We start from the raw sequence: 19,948 nt of genomic DNA, 5'->3' as shown, positions 1-19,948 counted from the left end.
CCAACATCCTACCACTCTTTCAAGGACTGATAAATCCGTACAGTAGAATGCTTGTTAAATTGGCATTAATTGGCATTAACACACTATGTTAACTGCTCCCTCCCACACAATTAGAATGTTCTGTTTCAAGAGCTGAACTCTTACATACAGAGGCATCCTTAAGTGCAGAAATCAGAAGCTCACTTATTCTCCTGACATCTACAGAACTAAGCATCCTGCATGAAATTTAGGCAAAAAGATAAGATTTACCCAGAGATCCTCAAACTACCACCCAAAAAATGAACATGGACAAAAATGGGAAACATACAGAAGCAAAAAAGACACCCATTACATATCATTTCCCAACAATGTGTTTTCTTGTTTCAGGTTTGGACTAAGCACTTTTGTTATCCATACATGCACAGTACTCAAGACACTTCAAGTTCAACCCAATTCCAAGAGTAACCATCCATATTTACTCACAAGAAAAGGGATTTCTTTCAAGTGAAGCACAATTATACCAAAAAAAGAAAAGGAGGACTTGTGGCACCTTAGATACTAAAAAATTTATTTGAGAACTACAGCTCACTTCATTGGATGCATGCAGTAGATTAAAGCTAAATTCATAGTAAAGTAAACTTTTTACTGGCTAAAACTAGAGTTCAGGGCCCAGGTCTTTCTTGCAAAAGACATCTCGATATGCAGAACAGGGAACTGTGGTCCTTACCCTGCTTTATTTGGGCATTAGTTCTTGCAGGGGAAATATAGAACCCTTAACTTAACTTCTAGCAAGTCAGTAAAAAAGGAAATAATTGTCAAATATTTTCATTGTGACTTTCAGATCTATCCAGGTAGAACCTAACTCAGGAACTTTTTTTTAAAAAAATATTTATTTAAAGAACATTTCAGGTCAACTTTACATGCACAACATGGAGTCCTTGCAAACCAGTGAAATGCTGTGTTAATTTACAGAAGCCTGTAGATATACCTGTAAAAATCCAGCAGATGAATAAAATTTATCTCAGGAATCTACACAGGCACTGATATACCGCATCAATGCACAAATCTAGTGATAGCCATGCATTCTCACATATATGTACCTCTTATTTAACTCCCTGTTTTCATCCACTTCAAATTGAATCAGCTTATTTTTAAGATTTTGGGCCCGATTGCAAAGCTCCTCATTCAGATTTAAAGCATCCAGACAGAACATGGCGAGAGGGACGGTGACATGCATGGAGGCTATTTCTTTTTTCAGTTTTGTTAAATTGTCAATCTTCTACAACAGGGAAAAGAATAATCCTATTAGTTTCCTTAGACTCTACAGATAGGAAATGCTACATGAGGGCAAAGAATTATCTGTCAGCCACCAGGTGGATAATATATTTTAAACAGAAATAACAATCCATGTTTACCCATTTAGGGCTCAAATCACTCCCAACCCCAGAACCCAGCGGGAGGTCCCCAATAATGAAAAGTCCACATGGGTGTCATGGCACAAGTTACCTGCAAAAACTGCACTCAGCCAGGGCTCCAGCCCAGCAGGAGCAGCATAGAAAGCGCGTGGGCTTGGCTAAGGAGAGGGGAGCAGAGGGACAAAGAGAGGATGTGCTGATCCAGTACACATTCTGGACAGCCTCCGCTAGTAGGACTCTGCATGGAACATAGCTTTGCCCTCCCCAGCATAACCTGGCACAGCTGCCCTAGAGGCAAGGGTGGATGTAAATTGTCCCCACTCCTCTGTACCTACAAGGGTGTATCAAGCCCTTAGACTAGAAAGCATGGGGTGGAAAACTTGTTGTGATCTGTGTCTGTGAACTGCCATGTAAATGTTGACTGTTGTATGAGTGATTAGTAATAATAATACTATTAGATGTTACCTTAGTGAAATCATCTAGAGAATGGCTTTCCTTCAAAAAATCAGTAATGTCTTGTTCTGCATTGTTGTTCAAAAGATCACTGTATTTCTTGTACACATTTAAGTACCTTAAACACAGAAGATTGTAAATCAAACACAAGATCCCCAAATTAGGCTTCATGGCAATGGGAAGTAAACATGCAAAAATGACACTGATGCTGCCTTAACATGCTGGTGGATCTAGATAAGCATCAAAGTTAAAAGCAAAAACTTACTTCTGTGGACCAACCATGTTGCTATCAAATATCCTGGCAGTTTTGTTCACATATTCTGAAACCAAAGATTCATCCACTTTCACTGTACGAAGAGTGGCGTCATCTTTTTTTAATTCTGGAAAGAGTTGCATTTCTACCTAGAAGGAACCCCACAACACAAATACAGCATACTACAGGAAAAGCAAGGGCATTTCACACCATGGCTAGAAGTGCAGAATTCTACCTATCTAGTGATCTGGCAGAAACAGCATCCTGCACTACACTGGCCCTGCTTCAGCAAAGCAATTAAACACGCACTTTAGGAATATGCTTTGATGCTTTGCTGAAACAGGACCATAGTCAGGAGTAAGCTCAGAATAAGTGGGCCACTGGACTTCAAATATCACAAATTTAGGCACTTGAGCAGGCATTCAGTGGCATCCAGTATGTTTTTAGGCATTGGCATTTACATTCCTAAATACTGATTTGAGCACTCAAATGCAAGATTCTGATGCTCTGTTAGAGCCTGTGTTTAAAAATTGGGCCGACTTTATGAACATTTTACTTAGGAACATTAAAGAATCCCAGAGGACACTTTTATATAATAGAATGGAATAAATGGGAAAACATAATCAGAACATTTGCACTTTTCCAATTGTCATGAAAAACAAAGTGTTCCCACTTAGAATAGTTGTAGAAAAATCTGTTATTGTAAGAAAATTAGCAGAGAGCAGAGGTAATAATTATTTGTACTGTTGGAATAGCTTTCACTTGACAACACATATTCCTTGTTTCTGAACAGTATGTGAGATCACACCAAAGCAATAAAGCAGCTTGGATGTGAGCAGGAATCCTTTCTATGTTCTCTACTATAATCACTAAAGCTTAGCCAGCTACCCATACGTAACTCTGTTTGTCTTCTGTATCGGAGTTTTTATACCACACTCATCACTTTATTAGCTGAAGGTTGACTTATAGGTTTCATTCTGCATGCAGCATTCTCTGCACAATACAGCCCATCTCCCTTCTTTTACCCTATACCTTCAGAAGTCCCTCCGAACTCCGCAGGATCTCCATGAAACAGTAGTAGATTAAATTCCAACAATCTTTCCAAAGTGGCTGAAACACAATTTTGGGTTCCTCCACATTGAGTTTCATTATTAGTATTTGAGGGACAAAGAACTGCATTTCTTGATATGGTTCTCCAAAGTCATTCCCATCCTCAAGGGAAAAAAGCACAAAAACAATAAATGCTGAACTAATTAAGTATAACATGCACAACTCAAAAGTCATTCAAAAATGACTTAAAATCCCATACATAAACTGAGATCTTTTTAATACACTGCACCACCAGTATCTTCATCCTGATCTAGAGCCTGATCTCTCAAGGTACTGACCCGCACAGTCCTCACTGATTCAATGGAAGTAGAGCCCTGATCACCTCACAGAATCAAACCCCTAATGAGTGATGATCATTTTTAATTATTTAGCTTTTAATTATTTTGTTTGCATCCCAATTGTTTGCACAGCACCTGGCACAATGTCTGGGGGCCTCATCTAGGAGCTACTGCAGTACAAATCATAAATCATCGTCATCCAAATGCAAACCTTAGTACAAGGCGGGTGCAGCTCCACACTTTGTCAATATGCTTCTGTGGCTGTTTGCCATAATCCAGCCAAATCTGTGCTATTTACAAATATTTTACGTAGCTGATTATAGCAGATCCTGGGTGATACTTAACTACTGACACAACCATGTTACTGAAGGGAAGAAATGATAGGCACTCATATGCTGGAGTCATAGCACCACATATATTAATAAGTAGTTATTGCCTGTACACACATATGATTTTATGGGACAGAATCAGCAAAGCACTGAAGCACTTTTGACTTCAATTGGACTACTTACATGTTTAAAGTCAAACATGTGCTAAAGTACTTTGCTAGATCAGAGCCTATCTAAACAGCAAAACTACAGCAATGCACATCAATAGCTGAAAACTTTTAGAACTTGCTAATTATGGTCCTGATCCTGCAAACTCTTACACAAGTGAATTGTTCTTGATCACACAAGAAGTCCTACTGAATACCAGCATGGCTTTACAGAATCAGGCCATAAGTTTGGAAGGCAGGAGGAATCCTGGGCATTTACCCCTGAAAAGGTATTTGATTTGAGGAATGTATAGATTCCTATTTCTACATCACAATGAAAAGGAACAACAGCAACCCATTTCATTCCATATACCTTGTATATCATAAAAAATGCCAGGAGGTCTTCCAAAGAGTTAATAACCATCTCGCGTAGCTGTAATGACATGAGATTTGCAACAGAAGCAAAATACTCTTCAATTTGCTTAGGGGAATCATAGTCACTCTGGGGTGCCAAATGAAGCCACATCTCCTTCTGATCAATAAAGAGGGATGCACAAGTTGGGATCCACCTACAATAAAACAAAAAGCACAGAACATTTAAAAACCCTATAGACTTAATGTGCTGTATGTAATGAAACCTGCACTAAGCAGTCACCCAAGGAACCAGCAAAACTCAGCTGTCTAGAAGAGACTGGTCTTTAATTGAAGGTCAAACAAAGCTGGACCAAAAACCTTGAAGATATTGATTGCTTGAGTTGGGGATGCCTACTTTGGTGGCGGTGTGTGTGTGTGTGTGGGGGGGGTGTTCCACAGTGCTAGTCTATCAACACAAAACCAGATAAGTAGAGTTTGGTCTAGCATGACAATTTTCAGTGTGATACAGTTTTCAATCCCCTCAGCTGGATTTTTATAAATATGATATTATTTTTAGAGTTAAATTTTAGAATTTAAACTCATAAAAACCACAATGGCAAATTCATGGCAGCCCTGTGTGAAATGGCTTTTGACACCAATTCCACTGGCCTATGCTTGGAGCCTCAGTGGAGGTGGGGGAGCTGATACAGGTGTCTGTGACATGACACATCCCAAGGGATGGGAGGACTTTTTGGGGCGACTGCAGTGGAATAGGAACAGAGGAGTCAGTCTGAAAGGGAGATGAATAGGGAGCTAAGGAATGAAAGAGACAGAACCAAGGGGAAGGAAGACAGATAGAAAGGGAAGAGAATGTGAGAAAGAAGAGGCAGGATAAGGCTCTGTCTTCAGCTGAATTTGCTCCAGTGTTTGACAAGAGGTATCAAGACTCAGGTCCCTCTACCTCTTCCCTTGGGTCTTGATTCAAATTTCAGGGGCTTGCACATGAAGTTAAAGTTAGGCACCCGCTCAAGTGCTGTGCTGGATCTGGAGCTTTACCAGTGCTGAACATGGTGGTCCTGTGGGCGTGGTCCGGGTCATCCAAGTTTAACACTTGTTTTTAATAAGCTGCCCAGACCCTCTATGATTTTTAATAATTTAAAATGAATTTAAAAACCTCAAACACTGGAGGCTCTGGGACCTGTGGAGTACCACGTCGATGAGCCTGAGCTGCTCAATATCTTTCCTGTGAACTTTTTGAAAAGTACAGGACTCAAGCAGGATTTGTAGAGAACTGAAGATAGAAATAAGCAGTTTTCAAATAAAGACATTTCTATCCTATTCACATCTAGCTCTGCGTTCAAACTCCTCTTTAAGCAGAATTAAACCAAACATCCATTCTTGCTTTCAGTCCAAGCCCTGCTGATTTCAAATGCTTCACATAGGGGAGGCCAAATGGCTTAGGCTAATGCTACCAGTTTCAGAAAAAAGTTCTGAAGCTCAGAGGAGACATCTGAAGATCCCAAGGCCTCCAAGATTTATTTCTTTAATTCATTCTGAATGGATTGAAGTAAATAAGATTATTAGCCTGCTTTTAAAAAAAACAGCACATTCCTAGATGAAAAGCTCTAGAAAAGACTGATGTAGCCAACAAATCCTGTGAGGATGGATGCCCCACATTCCTAAAGCTTGGAAACTTTCATCAGTCAGATGGTGTCCTTTCTCTAGGTTAGTTTGTGAAAGCTTACAGTACTACAGGTTTAAAACATAACAGGCTTAGGAAGAGAACCTTGCCACACAATCAATGTCACTTGCCTGAAAGATAAATGCCTTGGCTCTGTCTCAACATTTTCCATATAGCAAATGCCACAGGACGTAGGGCCTGATCCAAAACCCGCTGAAGCCCATGGGAGGAATTCCACTGATGACACAGGCTTTGGATCAGACCTTTAGGGACTAACTGTGAACCACTGAAGTCAATGGGAATTAAGCCATTCATTGATGCATTTCACTGAGATCAGGATTGGGCCATTATGTAGCAACTGGGGATCATTATTCTGCAACTAAATTCTGTATCATGGACTTTGCATCTGAAATCTGGTCCCTCTGAAGCCAATGGGGGCAGGATTTCAACTGTCTTAAAAATTAAATATTTTATATATTATACTCTGATAACAGCACATGAGTTTTACAAGAAAAAATTCTGCAGTGCTCCCTCCTTGACTACACAGTTTGGCCTATCAAGTTTAGCTTAGGATGATCAACCAGAACAGCAACAGTTTGTAAACACTGCTAATATCAAAACTAATACAAATATGATAATGTACAAGGCTTCATTCTGGATTTTAGGGTCAATTTTTCAAATGTGGGCACAGTTGCAAGTATGCACGCACAGAATCATAGAATATCAGGGTTGGAAGGGACCTCAGGAGGTCACCTAGTCCAACCCCCCCGCTCAAAGCAGGATCAATCCTCAAATAAATCATCTCAGCCAGGGCTTTTTCAAGCCTGACCTTAAAAACCTCTAATGAAGGAGATTCCACCACCTCCCTAGGTAACCCATTCCAGTGCTTCACCACCCTCCTAGTGAAAAAGTTGTTCCTAATATCCAATCTAAACCTCCCCCACTGAAACTTGAGAACTCCTTGTTCTGTCATCTGCTACCACTGAGAACAGTCAAGATCCATCCTCTTTGGAACCCCCTTTCAGGTAGTTGAAAGCAGCTATCAAATCCCCCCTCATTCTTCTCTTCTGCAGACTAAATAATCCCAGTTCCTTCAGCCTCTCCTCAAAAGTTATGTGCTCCAGCCCCCTAATCATTTTTGTTGCCCTCTGCTGGACTCCTTCCAATTTTTCCACATCCTTCTTGTACTGTGGGGCCCAAAACTGGACACAGTACTCCAGATGAGGCATCACCAATGCCGAATAGAGGGGAATGATCACATCCCTCGATCTGCTGGCAATGCTCCTACTTATACAGCCCAAAATGCTGTTAGCCTTCTTGGCAACAAGGGCACACTGTTGACTCATATCCAGCTTCTCATTCACGGTAACCCCTAGGTCCTTTTCTGCAGAACTGCTGCCGAGCCATTCGGTCCCTAGTCTGTAGCGGTGCATGGGATTCTTCCGTCCTAAGTGCAGGACTCTGCACTTGTCCTTGTTGAACCTCATCAGACTTCTTTTGGCCCAATCCTTTAAATTGTCTAGGTCCCTCTGTATCCTACCCCTACCCTCCAGTGTATTTACCACTCCTCCCTGTTTAGTGTCATCTGCAAACCTGATGAGGGTACAATCCACGCCATCCTCCAGATCATTAATAAAGATATTGAACAAAACCGGCCCCAGGACCAACCCTCAGGGCACTCCACTTGATACCGGCTGCCAACTAGACATGGAGCCATTGATCATTGAGCATACCTTTTGGATAAGTAAAAACCCAGTAAATTGTGCATCGAACTATTCTTTTGTGCATGCAGCTAGTGATAATAATATAATAATATTATTATTGATAATATAATAATATAATCTGCCACATAATGCAGTCCTTACTCTAGCAAAATTACCATAGTTTTCCTGGGGTGTTTCATTAAAAAAAAAATCACAATTTTGTTTTCATGAAGACAGAAGGATATGGGTCAGCGGTAATACTTAGCACTTATATAATTGCACATGCAAACATTGAGTTTTGTAGGAACAAATGAAGATGCACATTTTTGTGCGTTCCCCCACTGCAGTTACCTGTACATATCCACTCTAAGACTATTCTATTCATCTAGTGTTCTTATATACAGTACTGACTTGTTCTGAAGAATGTCATGTGCTTCCATACAATGTCTTCGAACTAAATCTTCAAATTCACTGGGCAGCAGTGGCAGGTCACCTGACAGCATTTCTTTTGTACGAACAAACCTTAGGTCACTAAACCTTTGGAAAATAAAACATAACTCAGATAGCTGTGATTAATTTAATTGAAAGTAAAATTAATGGGATATAATCAGGAGGCTCTTATGAGGAGTTAAAAACGTGAATACTCTTTTTCACTGATACAACTTGTTTCTTTCATAAGTTGCCCTACATGTTTCTGATTCATTTTTACTATCAGCAAACTTTCAGGGCTGAGTGAATTTCATTTTGTATTTGCCTTTTTCATATCACAATAGCTTTTTCCTAAAACGATTTGGTTCATTTCTTTGTCAGATTCATTATTCCACTCAGCCAAAGATGAACATGCAGAGTGACAGAGTTTCTTCTCTTACTATGCTCACTAACAGAAGTAGATATAAGTGTTCATATTGGCTAAACTGCAGGAAGAAAAATTCAAAATCTGGTCAGCTTTTACACACTGAGGTTCAGTGCCTAATATGATACATGTCCCAGCTTGCAATGTTCAGTAAGTCACAAATTAACAGGTTAGATTCCTGACCACAGAATGCAATGTTACTTAAATACAAATAACAAAGCTGAAATAGCGTACAAATCTGACATAACCCCACACGGGCGCCCATGATTTTCAAAAGTGGCTAGTGATTTTGCATCACCAACCTGAGACATCTTAAAGGGGTCTGATTTTCAGAAGAGCAGAGTGCCCACTCTCTGCAAATCAGGCCCTGTTCAGGTGTCAAGTTGAGAACCCAAAATGGAAGCACCAAAAATCAGTAGACACTTGAAAATCTTGACTAGGAGTTCTAAGTTGAGGGTGGAGTGTTTTACCATAGGGACTGATCGAGCTAGCATGCTAAAAAGAGAAGTGTAGTTGCAGCAACCCCAGCAGCACGAAGGATTAACCATCCAAGCATGTACCTTGGGTCTCAAATGGTGTCCTACTATGAGAAGAAACAATAAGTTTCTTGCTGATTCAGTGTTTCTTGCTTTTAATGTAATGTCTTGTGTCCAGATGACACAGCAATGCAAGAACTAAAAAATCATTAAAATAAATCATGATACAAATAATTACTCTAACCAATAGACAGTAAGCAAGACATCTTACTCGGTAAACCAGAGGTGTTGTAATATAAGCATCATTGGATTCACTATGAACAGATGGTTTTCGTTCCAGCTTTTTATTTCTTGGTAAATGCTATGCCATGGGACTGGTGCACGAATCACTCTCTGAGGAAAAGCACGTGGGATATTTCCAATAAAGAGTCTTTCTCTCTCAGCTGGATCCATCAAGATGTAATCAACTACAACAAATCATATAAATGATTATAAGACTGAATGCATTGCTAAAAACCACACATATACATTACTGCACACTGGTGCCAGACCAAACATCTGTCATTACACAATATAATTTTGTTACTCTTACGTGTATTTAAAATTAAATTAACATAACACGGTAATAAAATTTTATCTGAGACCATTATTAACTAACTATGTCAGCAAACTAAGAGAAGAGCGATGGTCCTCTGGTGGGTAAGGCCCTAGGCCTGGGACTCAGATGATCTGGATTCTGTTCTTAGCTCTTCCACAGACTACCTCTTGACAGTTTGTGAATCCATCTCCACAGGCATCCTTCTGGGATGTGCTTTGTAAGGGGGCACCGTGGTCTGTGTACATTGTGCATTCCGTACCTACTAAAGAGGGGTGATAGGCCTTGAGGGCCTACACAATAGCCAGACACTCCAGTTCCACAGCTGAATACTTGGTTTCCCGCTCATTTATCTTGCGACCTCTACAGGCCACCAGTCTACACCTACCAAACTTGTCAATTTGTTCACAAGCAAGTCCAACAGCAACCTTTGAGGCATCACAGGATACTGTGAATGGATGAGATGGATCTGGGAATTTAAGCACAGCATGGATTAGAAGTCCTTCCTTCAGTGACTCAAAGACTTATTGGCATTCCTCCATCCAGAAAAAGTTGTTGTCACATAGCTGATGTAATGCTGCTGCCTGAGCTGTGAATTTTTTTACAAATCTCCCGTAGAATCTGCAGAGGCCTACAAACTGCTGTATCTCCTCCAGGTTTGCAGGAACTTTCCAGTCCTTTATAAGGTTCAGTTTCTGAGGTTGGGGCTCCAACCCATTCTCACTGACTACATGTCCTAGGAAGGTGATGTGATTCCTTGCAAACTGATATTTATTTCCCACACGTTTAAATCCTGACTCCTTAAAAAGCTTGAGAATCCTTTCCACTCCTCCCAGATGTTCATCCCATGTTTTATGGAAACAAATGAAGTCATCTAAATATTGAGGATGTGTTCAGTTCTCAGAATGTGGGTTAGTTGATTTAATACCCTTTGACACATCCCTGGTGCATTCAGGATCCTGAAAAGCACTTTGAGGAATTGAAACAGCATCTTTTTCACAGCAACCTCATATACCAAGAGAATCTGACATGGGGGCTGCCTCACAGAAGATCTCCTTGGCTTAAACACAATCTGATATTGCCCGCAATAGTATCTCCCAAGTTCTTCATTATTCCTAGAGAACCACTAGCATATCATCAGATCAGCTGTTCTAATCAGTTTCTTTCATTCCCTTCCACAGCTGCTTCTGTCAAGACAACGCCTAGCTCTTTGCCTGACTGGGCTACTTCACAGGTCTTGATCTCTGTCCCTGTGAGAGGCTTTGAGACACCAGCTACGTCACTGTCTTCATCAACTTCTTTTTCACTAGCTGCACTTCCTGGTCAGTCAGATTAATTGCTCTTGGTGCTCTTGCATTTGGTGCAGCTGGAAACCAAAGTCTGCTAAACAACAATCATGACTGGCAATGGGTAGCTTCAAACGCTCCTACACTGAAGCAGTGGGTATTATTGCATGATGACCTGACTTCACCACAACTCTGTTTGGCGTCTCTGTCCTGTGACTATAGGCATGGTAGAGACATCTCTAAGGCCTCAAGAGTTGCTCCACATTCAGCAGGGACATCTGAATATTGTCCAGGGACAAGTGTGTTCTATTAACACCCCAAAAGTTCCCATGATGCCCTCAGGTTAAATCTACTCCCAATATAACAGTCCTAGAAATACTGGTGACCACAACAAAAGTCTACTTAGTATGCAGACCCAAGTTCAGCGTGAGCTGGGTTTCTCCTGTTTGCAGTGGCTGGTGATTAACAGACACCAATTCAACTCCTGAAATATAAATTTTCTTCCATTTCAGCACCGGCTGTTCACCACGGATCAGATTTATTACAGACCCTGAGTCCAACAGCATTGTGATTTTCCAGCCGGTGATGTCTCCAGATATATAGTAACAGGTATCTGGGCAACTCTTCAGATGGACCATTCTAATAGTTGCTGGTCCTACTGCATCCTTAACTTTTTGTTTCCCTTCTTGTGGCTTCCCTCTGCTTAGGCAATTCCATCTCCTGTGGCCTTTGCTTTCACAATGCCTGCAAATGTCACCTGGCCTGAAACCAGTTGGGAAACAGTCTGTCTCTTCTGACCCATGGGACACCTGTGAATAGCTTGCATTTGGATGTCCTCCAATTTTTTAGCCATTTAGCTATCAATCATTTCTTGAAGTGCTGCATCTAGTATAAAGATGTCCCCACTAGGCTGGAAATTAACATCTGATACCTTCAAGGAAACACCAATTGCAAGGAAACACCAATTTCTTCTTCCAGATTTTGAACTCTGTATATAATCTGGTCCATAGGTTTATCCAGTATGTTATCCTCCTTCACTGACAGGTTATGAAATTTCCCTGTTCAACCATTTATAAACTGACTTTTCACATATGATCCTCCCATAGCTTGCCACTGGGCATATGCCCTTCTGCAATGCCAGTTCCAGATGAGGTGCAGTAGGTTCCACTTCACTCGAGCCATCTCCCAGATGCAGAAAAAGCCCTATCAAACAGTCTTCTTAGTGCACACATATAACTATGTAGGGGTTCCCCTTCCAGCGTCCTCCTGGTTTGCCATTCCTTGCTATATTTCAAAAAAGGGCCAATCCCCCTTCGCAGTGGTTGTATAACTGATTGTATGAATGTCTATAAGATCTGCACTGGGAAGCTGCCAAAGTATTTTACCAGCACCACCATCCAAAAACACTGCTAGGTACTATGCTGCTCCCTCCTCAGTCCACTCATTCACAGAGAGCGACATCTCAAAGTCTGTCAAGTACTCACAGATTCCAGTCTGCTCTGCATGATCAGTAAATTTCTTCTTTTGCCATCTTGAAGCCACCATTTGTAATACTTGCTTAGAGAATCAGAGATTTATTGAGACAATGCAAGTACCAACTCCAGTCACACAGACAGGACTGAACTTCGTGCTAACCCCCTCACCTCCGGCCAGATCAACAACATCATAATATACACAACGACACTAAGATACAGTGCCCATCGGCTGTTGAAATGGAGTCTACACTAATCGTTACAGATCACTGAATCCTCCTGCAATCCAGCATCGAAGTCTGATTATCACATCAATTTTAGACTTCAGTGGAGTTACTTCTGAGGTTATGTCAACAGTTAAACAGTTACAATGGCGCAGCTGCAATGCTGAAGCTGTGCTGCTGTAGCACTTCGGTGCAGACACTCACCACAGCCATGGGAGGGGTTCCCCTGTCACTGTAGTGAATCCACCTCCCTAAGAGGCAGTCGCTAGATCGACAGGAGAACTGGGTTAGGTCAGCTGAACTACGTTGCTCAATGGTGTGGATTCTTCACACCCCTGAGTGCCATAGCAGAGTCAACTTCACTTTTTAGTATAGACCTGGCTTGATTTACAACCATATAAATTTACAACTCGGTTCAAAAGCTTTCAAATTAGATCTTCATTCTCCCAGTTCCCCTGAACAGGGAGCAGTTTGGCTGCACTCTGTAACTCAAGCTGCATCTATACTACCACTTATGTCGGTATAACTTATGTTGCTCAGAGGTGTGAATAAGCCACTCCGCTGAGTGACATAAGTTACACTGACCTAAGCATCGATGTGGACAGCGCTATGATGGCGGGAGAGCTTCTCCCATAGACATCGCTGGTGCCACTCATTGGGAGTGAATTACTGAAGTTGATGGGAGAGCTCTCTCCCGTCATCTTAGAGTGGCTACAATAGAGAACTTACAGAGCTGCACCAATGCAGCCGTGCCACTGTAAGCTCTCTAATGTAGCCATAGCCTCAAATACTTTCTTTCAGTTCCCCTACTGCAGCCCTTGGCATCCATGTCCTGAGGCTCAGATAAACCAAAGTGATTAAGTTGCCCCATTTCCCCTTTTAAAATGGATTTTCTCCCTAGAAAGACATCTTTCAATTACTAGGTGCTCCATACTGGGGAACACCCATCATGCCAATATTCCAAACTGCGGAGTCATTTCTGCTGCACCATATGCAGACCAGCTATGCCGCTCGCACTGCTTGATCTATTAGTTAGTAAAGCAGGTTCTCACAGCTCTTCCGTGAGGGAGCAAAGAAAGGGATAAGTACTTATTTCGATTTATCTAAGTTCTGAGTGCACATGACAATCTGGTTTCGATTCCTACACAGATATAAGGGGCAACCTCCTTCCCAACCAGCCTCTTAGTAGCTCATAAGAAGGTGTGTGCATGCCTATCTCATAAAAGGTATTTCAGCCCTGGCACAACACCAGCATTTCTGTGCCAGAACTAGATCTGTGACAGGGGAGCAAATGCTCTACTGTCAGTTCGGCTCCCAGACCTGTCTGAAGGGAGTAAGCGACTGGGTCAGTACCTTTAGGAGTACAGAAAACGTGTGAAGTCTTGTCCACATGGGAGATTTTTCCAGTTATACTGGTTTAATTGTACCAGTATCCTCTTATTCTGGAATAAGACTGACTTTTTTTTTTTTTGGTTTAGCTTTAACCACCACCAAAGTCATATAAACTAAACCAGAGAAAGGCATTGTTATTCCTGAATAAATTTGTCCACTCCAGGAGTTATACTGGTAAAACTATAGTGGTTTAAAGTTGTATTGCTATAATATTCTCATCTGACAAGCCCTTAAATTGGGATATGCTGGCCATCATAGAGATCGGAAAAGAAACATAAGTAAACATGGTACTTTAGTGACATATATATCTGAAAGATGGGAAGGTCTCTGTCCTGGAGAACTTACAATGTAACTTATTCAAATAACATAGCAATTAACATTAGCAAAATATAGAATGTAAGGAAAGCCCAGGTGGAAATTCCAGTTGAATATTTTGAACTGATCCCCACTCATCAGCTACATTTGGAAAAGAGCAAGAAGGCTGTTGGTTCCTGGGGCTACCAACCAAAGTCCAGCTAGAGAATTATAATGAATCTACTGGGAAAAAAAGAAGAGAAGGGAAGAGAAAGCTACTCTTGAGAGGTCATTGTTTTATCAGAATCATTTCCCTCATACTCAATCTCCTGTAACTGAACATTAGTGAATTTCAATACTTCTGATCTTCTGTATTAGCTCTTTCATTTTCTTATCCTATTTGTTGAACATGCCCAAACATAAAAGCACCTTAACCCTATAATTATTTCCTATTTCAGTTCCATATGTTCCATTCTCATTAATCCTGTAATGATTTAAATGAAAACCTTTAACTCATGACATTTATGGATCCTGGTGTAACAGCACTGGAATTCAGTGGAGCCATGTAAGAGATGAATTTGTCTCAATGAATGATATTGTCAGGTTATGCAGAACTATGCTTTCCTAATATGATTTGAGCCTGCATTAGGAATGGGAAACTACATGTGAAGGGTATGCCCAGAGACTACTTGGCTACCGAATTTGACTCTATACTAATTGAAGTCTTATGATGCTTAGTAAATAAGGATACTTGATGAAACTAGAGTTAAATTTTCATGGATTGTATCTTCACGGAAATCTAGAGTGATTCCACAGACCTCACAGGAGTAAGCCATGTGGAGCTGAGAGAAAAATGAGGCCCTTTTTTTTTGGACTGCAAAATCACTGCATCTGCCAAAACTACTGAGAGGTTTGCCCCCTTACCAATGTTTTTCATGAGACTGATGTGGTAGTCATCCTGAATCTCTTCTGTTAAACTATGAAGCACTTTCTCCAGATTTGGGTTGGTAAGAAAATGATTTGGAATATGCTTTAAAATCATGTCTTTCATTTCTTTACTCTGGGGTACCAGCATGTCTTTCCGTATTCCATTATGTATGTAATAACAATATCTCTGTAAAAATAAAAATATCCTTATTATATTGACTTTTAAGACAGACTACTGACTATGATGAAATACTTTCCAGGTTTGTTTGTTTTTTAATCTCCTCAACCTTTTTTGCAAGGGTAGGGCACTTGGACTATCATGTGCCTTAGTTATTTCAAACTTGAGTTCCTTTTAAACCAGTACAAATTTCTGATGTAATTTTTTAAAGTAGTTCCATCTGCTTAGATATATTGCCCTGGGCTGGACCAACTAAAATTTAGTAAAATGCTGCTATCTGAAGTGCGAGCCAACAATATGAGAGGTTATGGATTTGGTTAGATGCACTTAGATGCAACCCACTGGCTTGGAGAACACAGATTGAGGTGTGAAAAACTATTCAAAGAAAAAGGAAACAATTGGGAAGGACATGGAGGCAGATTTAGGGTTAAAGAAACATTTAAACACGGTTTGTGGTATATAGTTTTTATACATGCTTTGTCTGGTACATAGAAATTTTCTTCTTTTCCCAATTTAAGCCCAATTTAAGTGGGCATAACTGTACATATTCATACTCCTGATTATGATTATCATCACTTTTCTCAATTTAAAAAAGTTAATACCTCTGTATCGCTTTCCGAAGGTGACTGTTCTTGCTTATGTATCTCCTCCTCATGTTGAAGCATGACAACAAACTGTTCTTCTGGAGTCAATGGTTGGGTGTCTGAATAATGTATGATGCCTAATTCTGGACTATGTCTATCTGAATATAATGAATGTGAATCTAAACTGTACAGTTGGGTTGGTGTGGTTCTGAAACAAAAGGGCACCAGTTTAGTATACTTACAACCAGAGATGCATTCTCACAACATTCTGGCCAAATTCATGCCCTGTTTTAAAGTGGCATTATGCTGAGGATGAACATGGCCTTTTCTACAGTACTTCAACTATTCATGAAGATGTAGTACAGCCATACACCAAATTGCTTCATTGTAAACAATATACATGCTGCCTTATTCCCTAACATTGTAATATGAAAACTAGCCAATATATTACAGATATGGGCAATATATCTTACAGTATATATACACAAACCCCCAGTCTGAACTAGTCCAAATTTGGTAACCTTCTGGGGATGCTGCAAAAGACAACTGTTTGATAGGGCATTCAGAGAGGGATGGCTGATTATTTTAATGCTGCAGACTTTTAAATTGCATTGTTAATATGTGGTGGGGCACCTAGTGTCTTGGCTAGGCATCTTTTTAGTTATTTTTATATCAAAATAAACAAAACATAAAAATATGTACGGATAATTGTAATGACAAAAGTGGGTAATGTTATTATAGGCAAACTGGTAGCACCTATTATTAAGTTTGACTGACATTTTACATCAGATCCATTTTCAGCTGCGTATAATTTTGCCAAACTTTAACCATTTAGGCTGAAATTTTCCATGCCAGGTGTCTACCTGAGGTTGAATACCTATGGATAATTACAGTCAAAGTGGTTCAGCCATTTCCAAGAATGAGACTAGAGAAAAATATGTTCTGTGGGTTTTTTAACTCATGTTACAATCTGGCAATCTTTTCTTTGAGCAGCTCTAGTGTCCCATGCGTGGGGCAGGGGTTTGAAATGTGGTACAGGGTGGCCTTTGTGTCAGAAATGTCCCCTTTTTGCTGTCCCCATTAAAATCTGCCTAAATTTAGCCAAGTTATAAGCCACTCAAAAATTGCAGTTCACACATCCGCAGTAGACTTCTTAGATTTTAGAAGATAACTTCCCCAAAGACTCCATCCGCCTTGGGCATGTTCCAGCTGGGGGCTGAGTAGAACTTTCCTTGCAATTGCAGCTCTGGGCTCCTGATGGCCATGATGGTCCAGGCACCTGAACTGAGAACAGGGAGTCTATCTCTCTTTTCTCTCAATGACCTCCCCAACCTCCACACACACTTGCAGGAGCCTGTACTGAATGCAGAGGGAAGATCTGTGGGGGGAGGGGAGAGAGACGATGGATAGAGTAGACTGGGTATAGGGGTCCCAGATGAGGAAGACTGAGACTTGGCCTGGAGGCTAGCAGCAGGGGAGTGGAGAGGAAAACTGGAACTGAATGGGCAAGAAGACTGGGACAAGGAGCCAGGGAAGGAGATTGTGATTGGGAGTCTGTAGGGACAGGGAACATAGGCAAAGGGTGGGGAGAAACGGGAACCAACTGGAGCCCAGGACATGGGAGACAGATCAGATGGGGAGTCAGGGGAAGGTGGGAACAGGTAATGTCTGGGCATAGAGATGAATTGGGAGAAAAGAAACCAGTATTTTCCCACTATCCAAAAGTACTGTATCTCTAAAAAAACTGATAGTGTAATTAAAGCATATTTCTAGTTGTCTTGTGACCTCTGCCTGTGAATATATCATCTATCTATGCACACCCCAGGGAAATGATTAATTATCACAATTCATTAAATGTGCCATCTTATATGCTAGAAGTGAAATTCATCCCTCTGCAGAGGACCAGCAAAAAGTGCCACTTAAGCTTTCTGCTGGCCCTCTCTGCTCAGGCAGGAATTTCACAAACAGATTTTATAAAAAACATAAAAGTTTATTATAACTACATTCAAACTAAGAGAAAAATTAAAGCACCAGGATACCGTAAGTATGTCAAACTGCAGAGCTCTAATTCTGAGACTGATTTCACCACTCCATGTCTTTATGATCAACTATGGTACATTACCTATCAGATTCACATTTACTTATTTGTGTAAGTTTGAGCCTCTTCTCAGAAGGTGCAAATTCTTTTGAAGCTATAAGTATCAGTCAAGAAAATAATTTGTAATAAGGTTATTTCAAGTTATTGCAAAGCAGAGATACATATATTAACTACAACAGACAATGAAATAACAGAAAAATATAATCTGCACATAGAGGGCTAGGGTCCTGATTCAGCAACTTCCTTAAACACATGCTGAAGTACCTTGCTGAACTGAGGTTTAGGAAAGCATTCAGCGTGTGCTTAACCTTAGGCATGTGCTTAAGTTCCATTGACGTGAATGTTTAAGTGTTTTCCTCAATAGGAATGCTTTTGTGAAATAGGACCTATATTTCTAACTTTTACATATAGGTAGTGCAATGTAATACCTAAAGGTAGTGCGATAAAATATGAAGTTCTACCAAATTCACTATATATGACTAATTTATGGACAAGAGGCTGTTATGAGAGGCTATTCAGACATATAAATAATCAATCACCATATAATGCCTTTTCTTCAAGGAAACATACCCTGATTATGACAGCCTTCCATTTCACATACTTTTATTCATTTGAGATGCATGTGAATTCAAGAAAACAGGTGAAGAAACAATGGTAAGAGGCTTAGTGAACCAAAACAGAGCCTACTTAAGTAGTGTGCAAGAGAAAAAGTGGATACTGAAACTCTTTTGTCAAATTCCCAAACATTTGCCAAGATGAAAAGAAAGGAAGCAACGGGCCTGGATTAACAGACAACAGCTTTAGACAAATAAAGTACCGTAAGTAATGGGAAGTTAGCATACTACATTATAGCAATCTCTCACCAATAGCAGTGGTTTATGATGAGATGCCAGAATCCTCAGAAGAAAGTTCACAAATTAAAAAGTGGATTTTAAATTGTTGTGACCTTGTGTTTGCATACCATAGAAGGCTCTTCACTCGGAAGGAGATCTTAGGTGAATAAAAGGATTCTGTTGCCCCTGCACATTATGAAAGAATCAGTCTGCTGTTGTTACTGACTACTGTTGATGACTTGCTGGAAAATAAGAATTCTGGTCTGTGAAAAATTTTGAAGTTTTGAAATTTGGTTTCAGTCCACACTGAAATGAAAACAAGACATTCAGAATTTTTTGTGATAAAACATTATACCACCCTGCCTCAGAATAACCAATAGCCTGGTGATTAGGATACAGGACATAGAGGTTCAAGGCCCAGTCTCTGAACGTGAGATCTCTGGCATCCGAGATAAGTGCCCTAACCATGGAGCCATTAGCTAATCTGGCATGGGTCTCTTTCTTGCTCAAGTTCTATGAGCTAAACCTCTGGTCATTTTATATCCAACTTCACCCAAGAAAGATTAATAGAAGAGAAGGTCAGGATTACAGTGACTGCAGATTTGTACTGCTAATTAAATATGCAGAGATCAAATGAACCATTAGACAACGTGCTAATATATGCAAGTATGGATACGTGGTGAGACTGCCCTCTGCTTCACTGAACCCAACGTTGCTCTCGCCATTGCAGGGGGAACCATTTTATGCAGATCTTTCAGTTTTAGATCACGTGCAGTAAGTGTGTAGTTATTAGCTATGGAATCACTCGGGCTTCGGTAATAACGCTGTTCTTTAAATGGAACGGCCAAAGTCCATGACACTCTTTGCATCAAAGGAGGATAATAGCTGTTCTTAAGGACAAGCTGAAATTGAAAAATAGTAATATCATTAAGTCATTGGGCTATCTAAGTAGTGTCTTCCTGTAGCTAGCACAAGAATAAGTGCTATTTCTTAGCCTGAAGTCAGCCTAAAACTCTTGGCTCTACCACATCACCG

The 19,948-nt window shown here is 40.5% G+C and overlaps 1 protein-coding gene across 1 annotated transcript in view; it reads right to left on the bottom strand.

The window, feature by feature from the left end:
- The window catches only part of DNAH3 (dynein axonemal heavy chain 3), a 107,556-nt gene that overhangs the window by 80,263 nt on the left and 7,345 nt on the right, over positions 1–19,948 (bottom strand). Inside the window, exons 4-14 of the mRNA XM_073362223.1 lie at positions 19,590–19,815; positions 18,105–18,174; positions 16,001–16,190; positions 15,218–15,407; positions 9,302–9,497; positions 8,113–8,238; positions 4,337–4,532; positions 3,133–3,312; positions 2,113–2,249; positions 1,860–1,965; positions 1,080–1,258 (exon numbers count right to left, since the gene is read on the bottom strand). Coding sequence (XP_073218324.1) covers positions 1,080–1,258; positions 1,860–1,965; positions 2,113–2,249; positions 3,133–3,312; positions 4,337–4,532; positions 8,113–8,238; positions 9,302–9,497; positions 15,218–15,407; positions 16,001–16,190; positions 18,105–18,174; positions 19,590–19,815 — 1,796 coding nt within the window. The remainder of the gene's footprint in view (positions 1–1,079; positions 1,259–1,859; positions 1,966–2,112; positions 2,250–3,132; positions 3,313–4,336; positions 4,533–8,112; positions 8,239–9,301; positions 9,498–15,217; positions 15,408–16,000; positions 16,191–18,104; positions 18,175–19,589; positions 19,816–19,948) is intronic.

The sequence above is a fragment of the Lepidochelys kempii genome, chromosome 10 (assembly GCF_965140265.1).
Source record: "Lepidochelys kempii isolate rLepKem1 chromosome 10, rLepKem1.hap2, whole genome shotgun sequence".
In the NCBI taxonomy this organism is placed as follows: domain Eukaryota; kingdom Metazoa; phylum Chordata; order Testudines; family Cheloniidae; genus Lepidochelys; species Lepidochelys kempii.
Note: the sequence above shows the minus strand (reverse complement) of the source record. Positions and strands in the feature narration are given on the sequence as shown.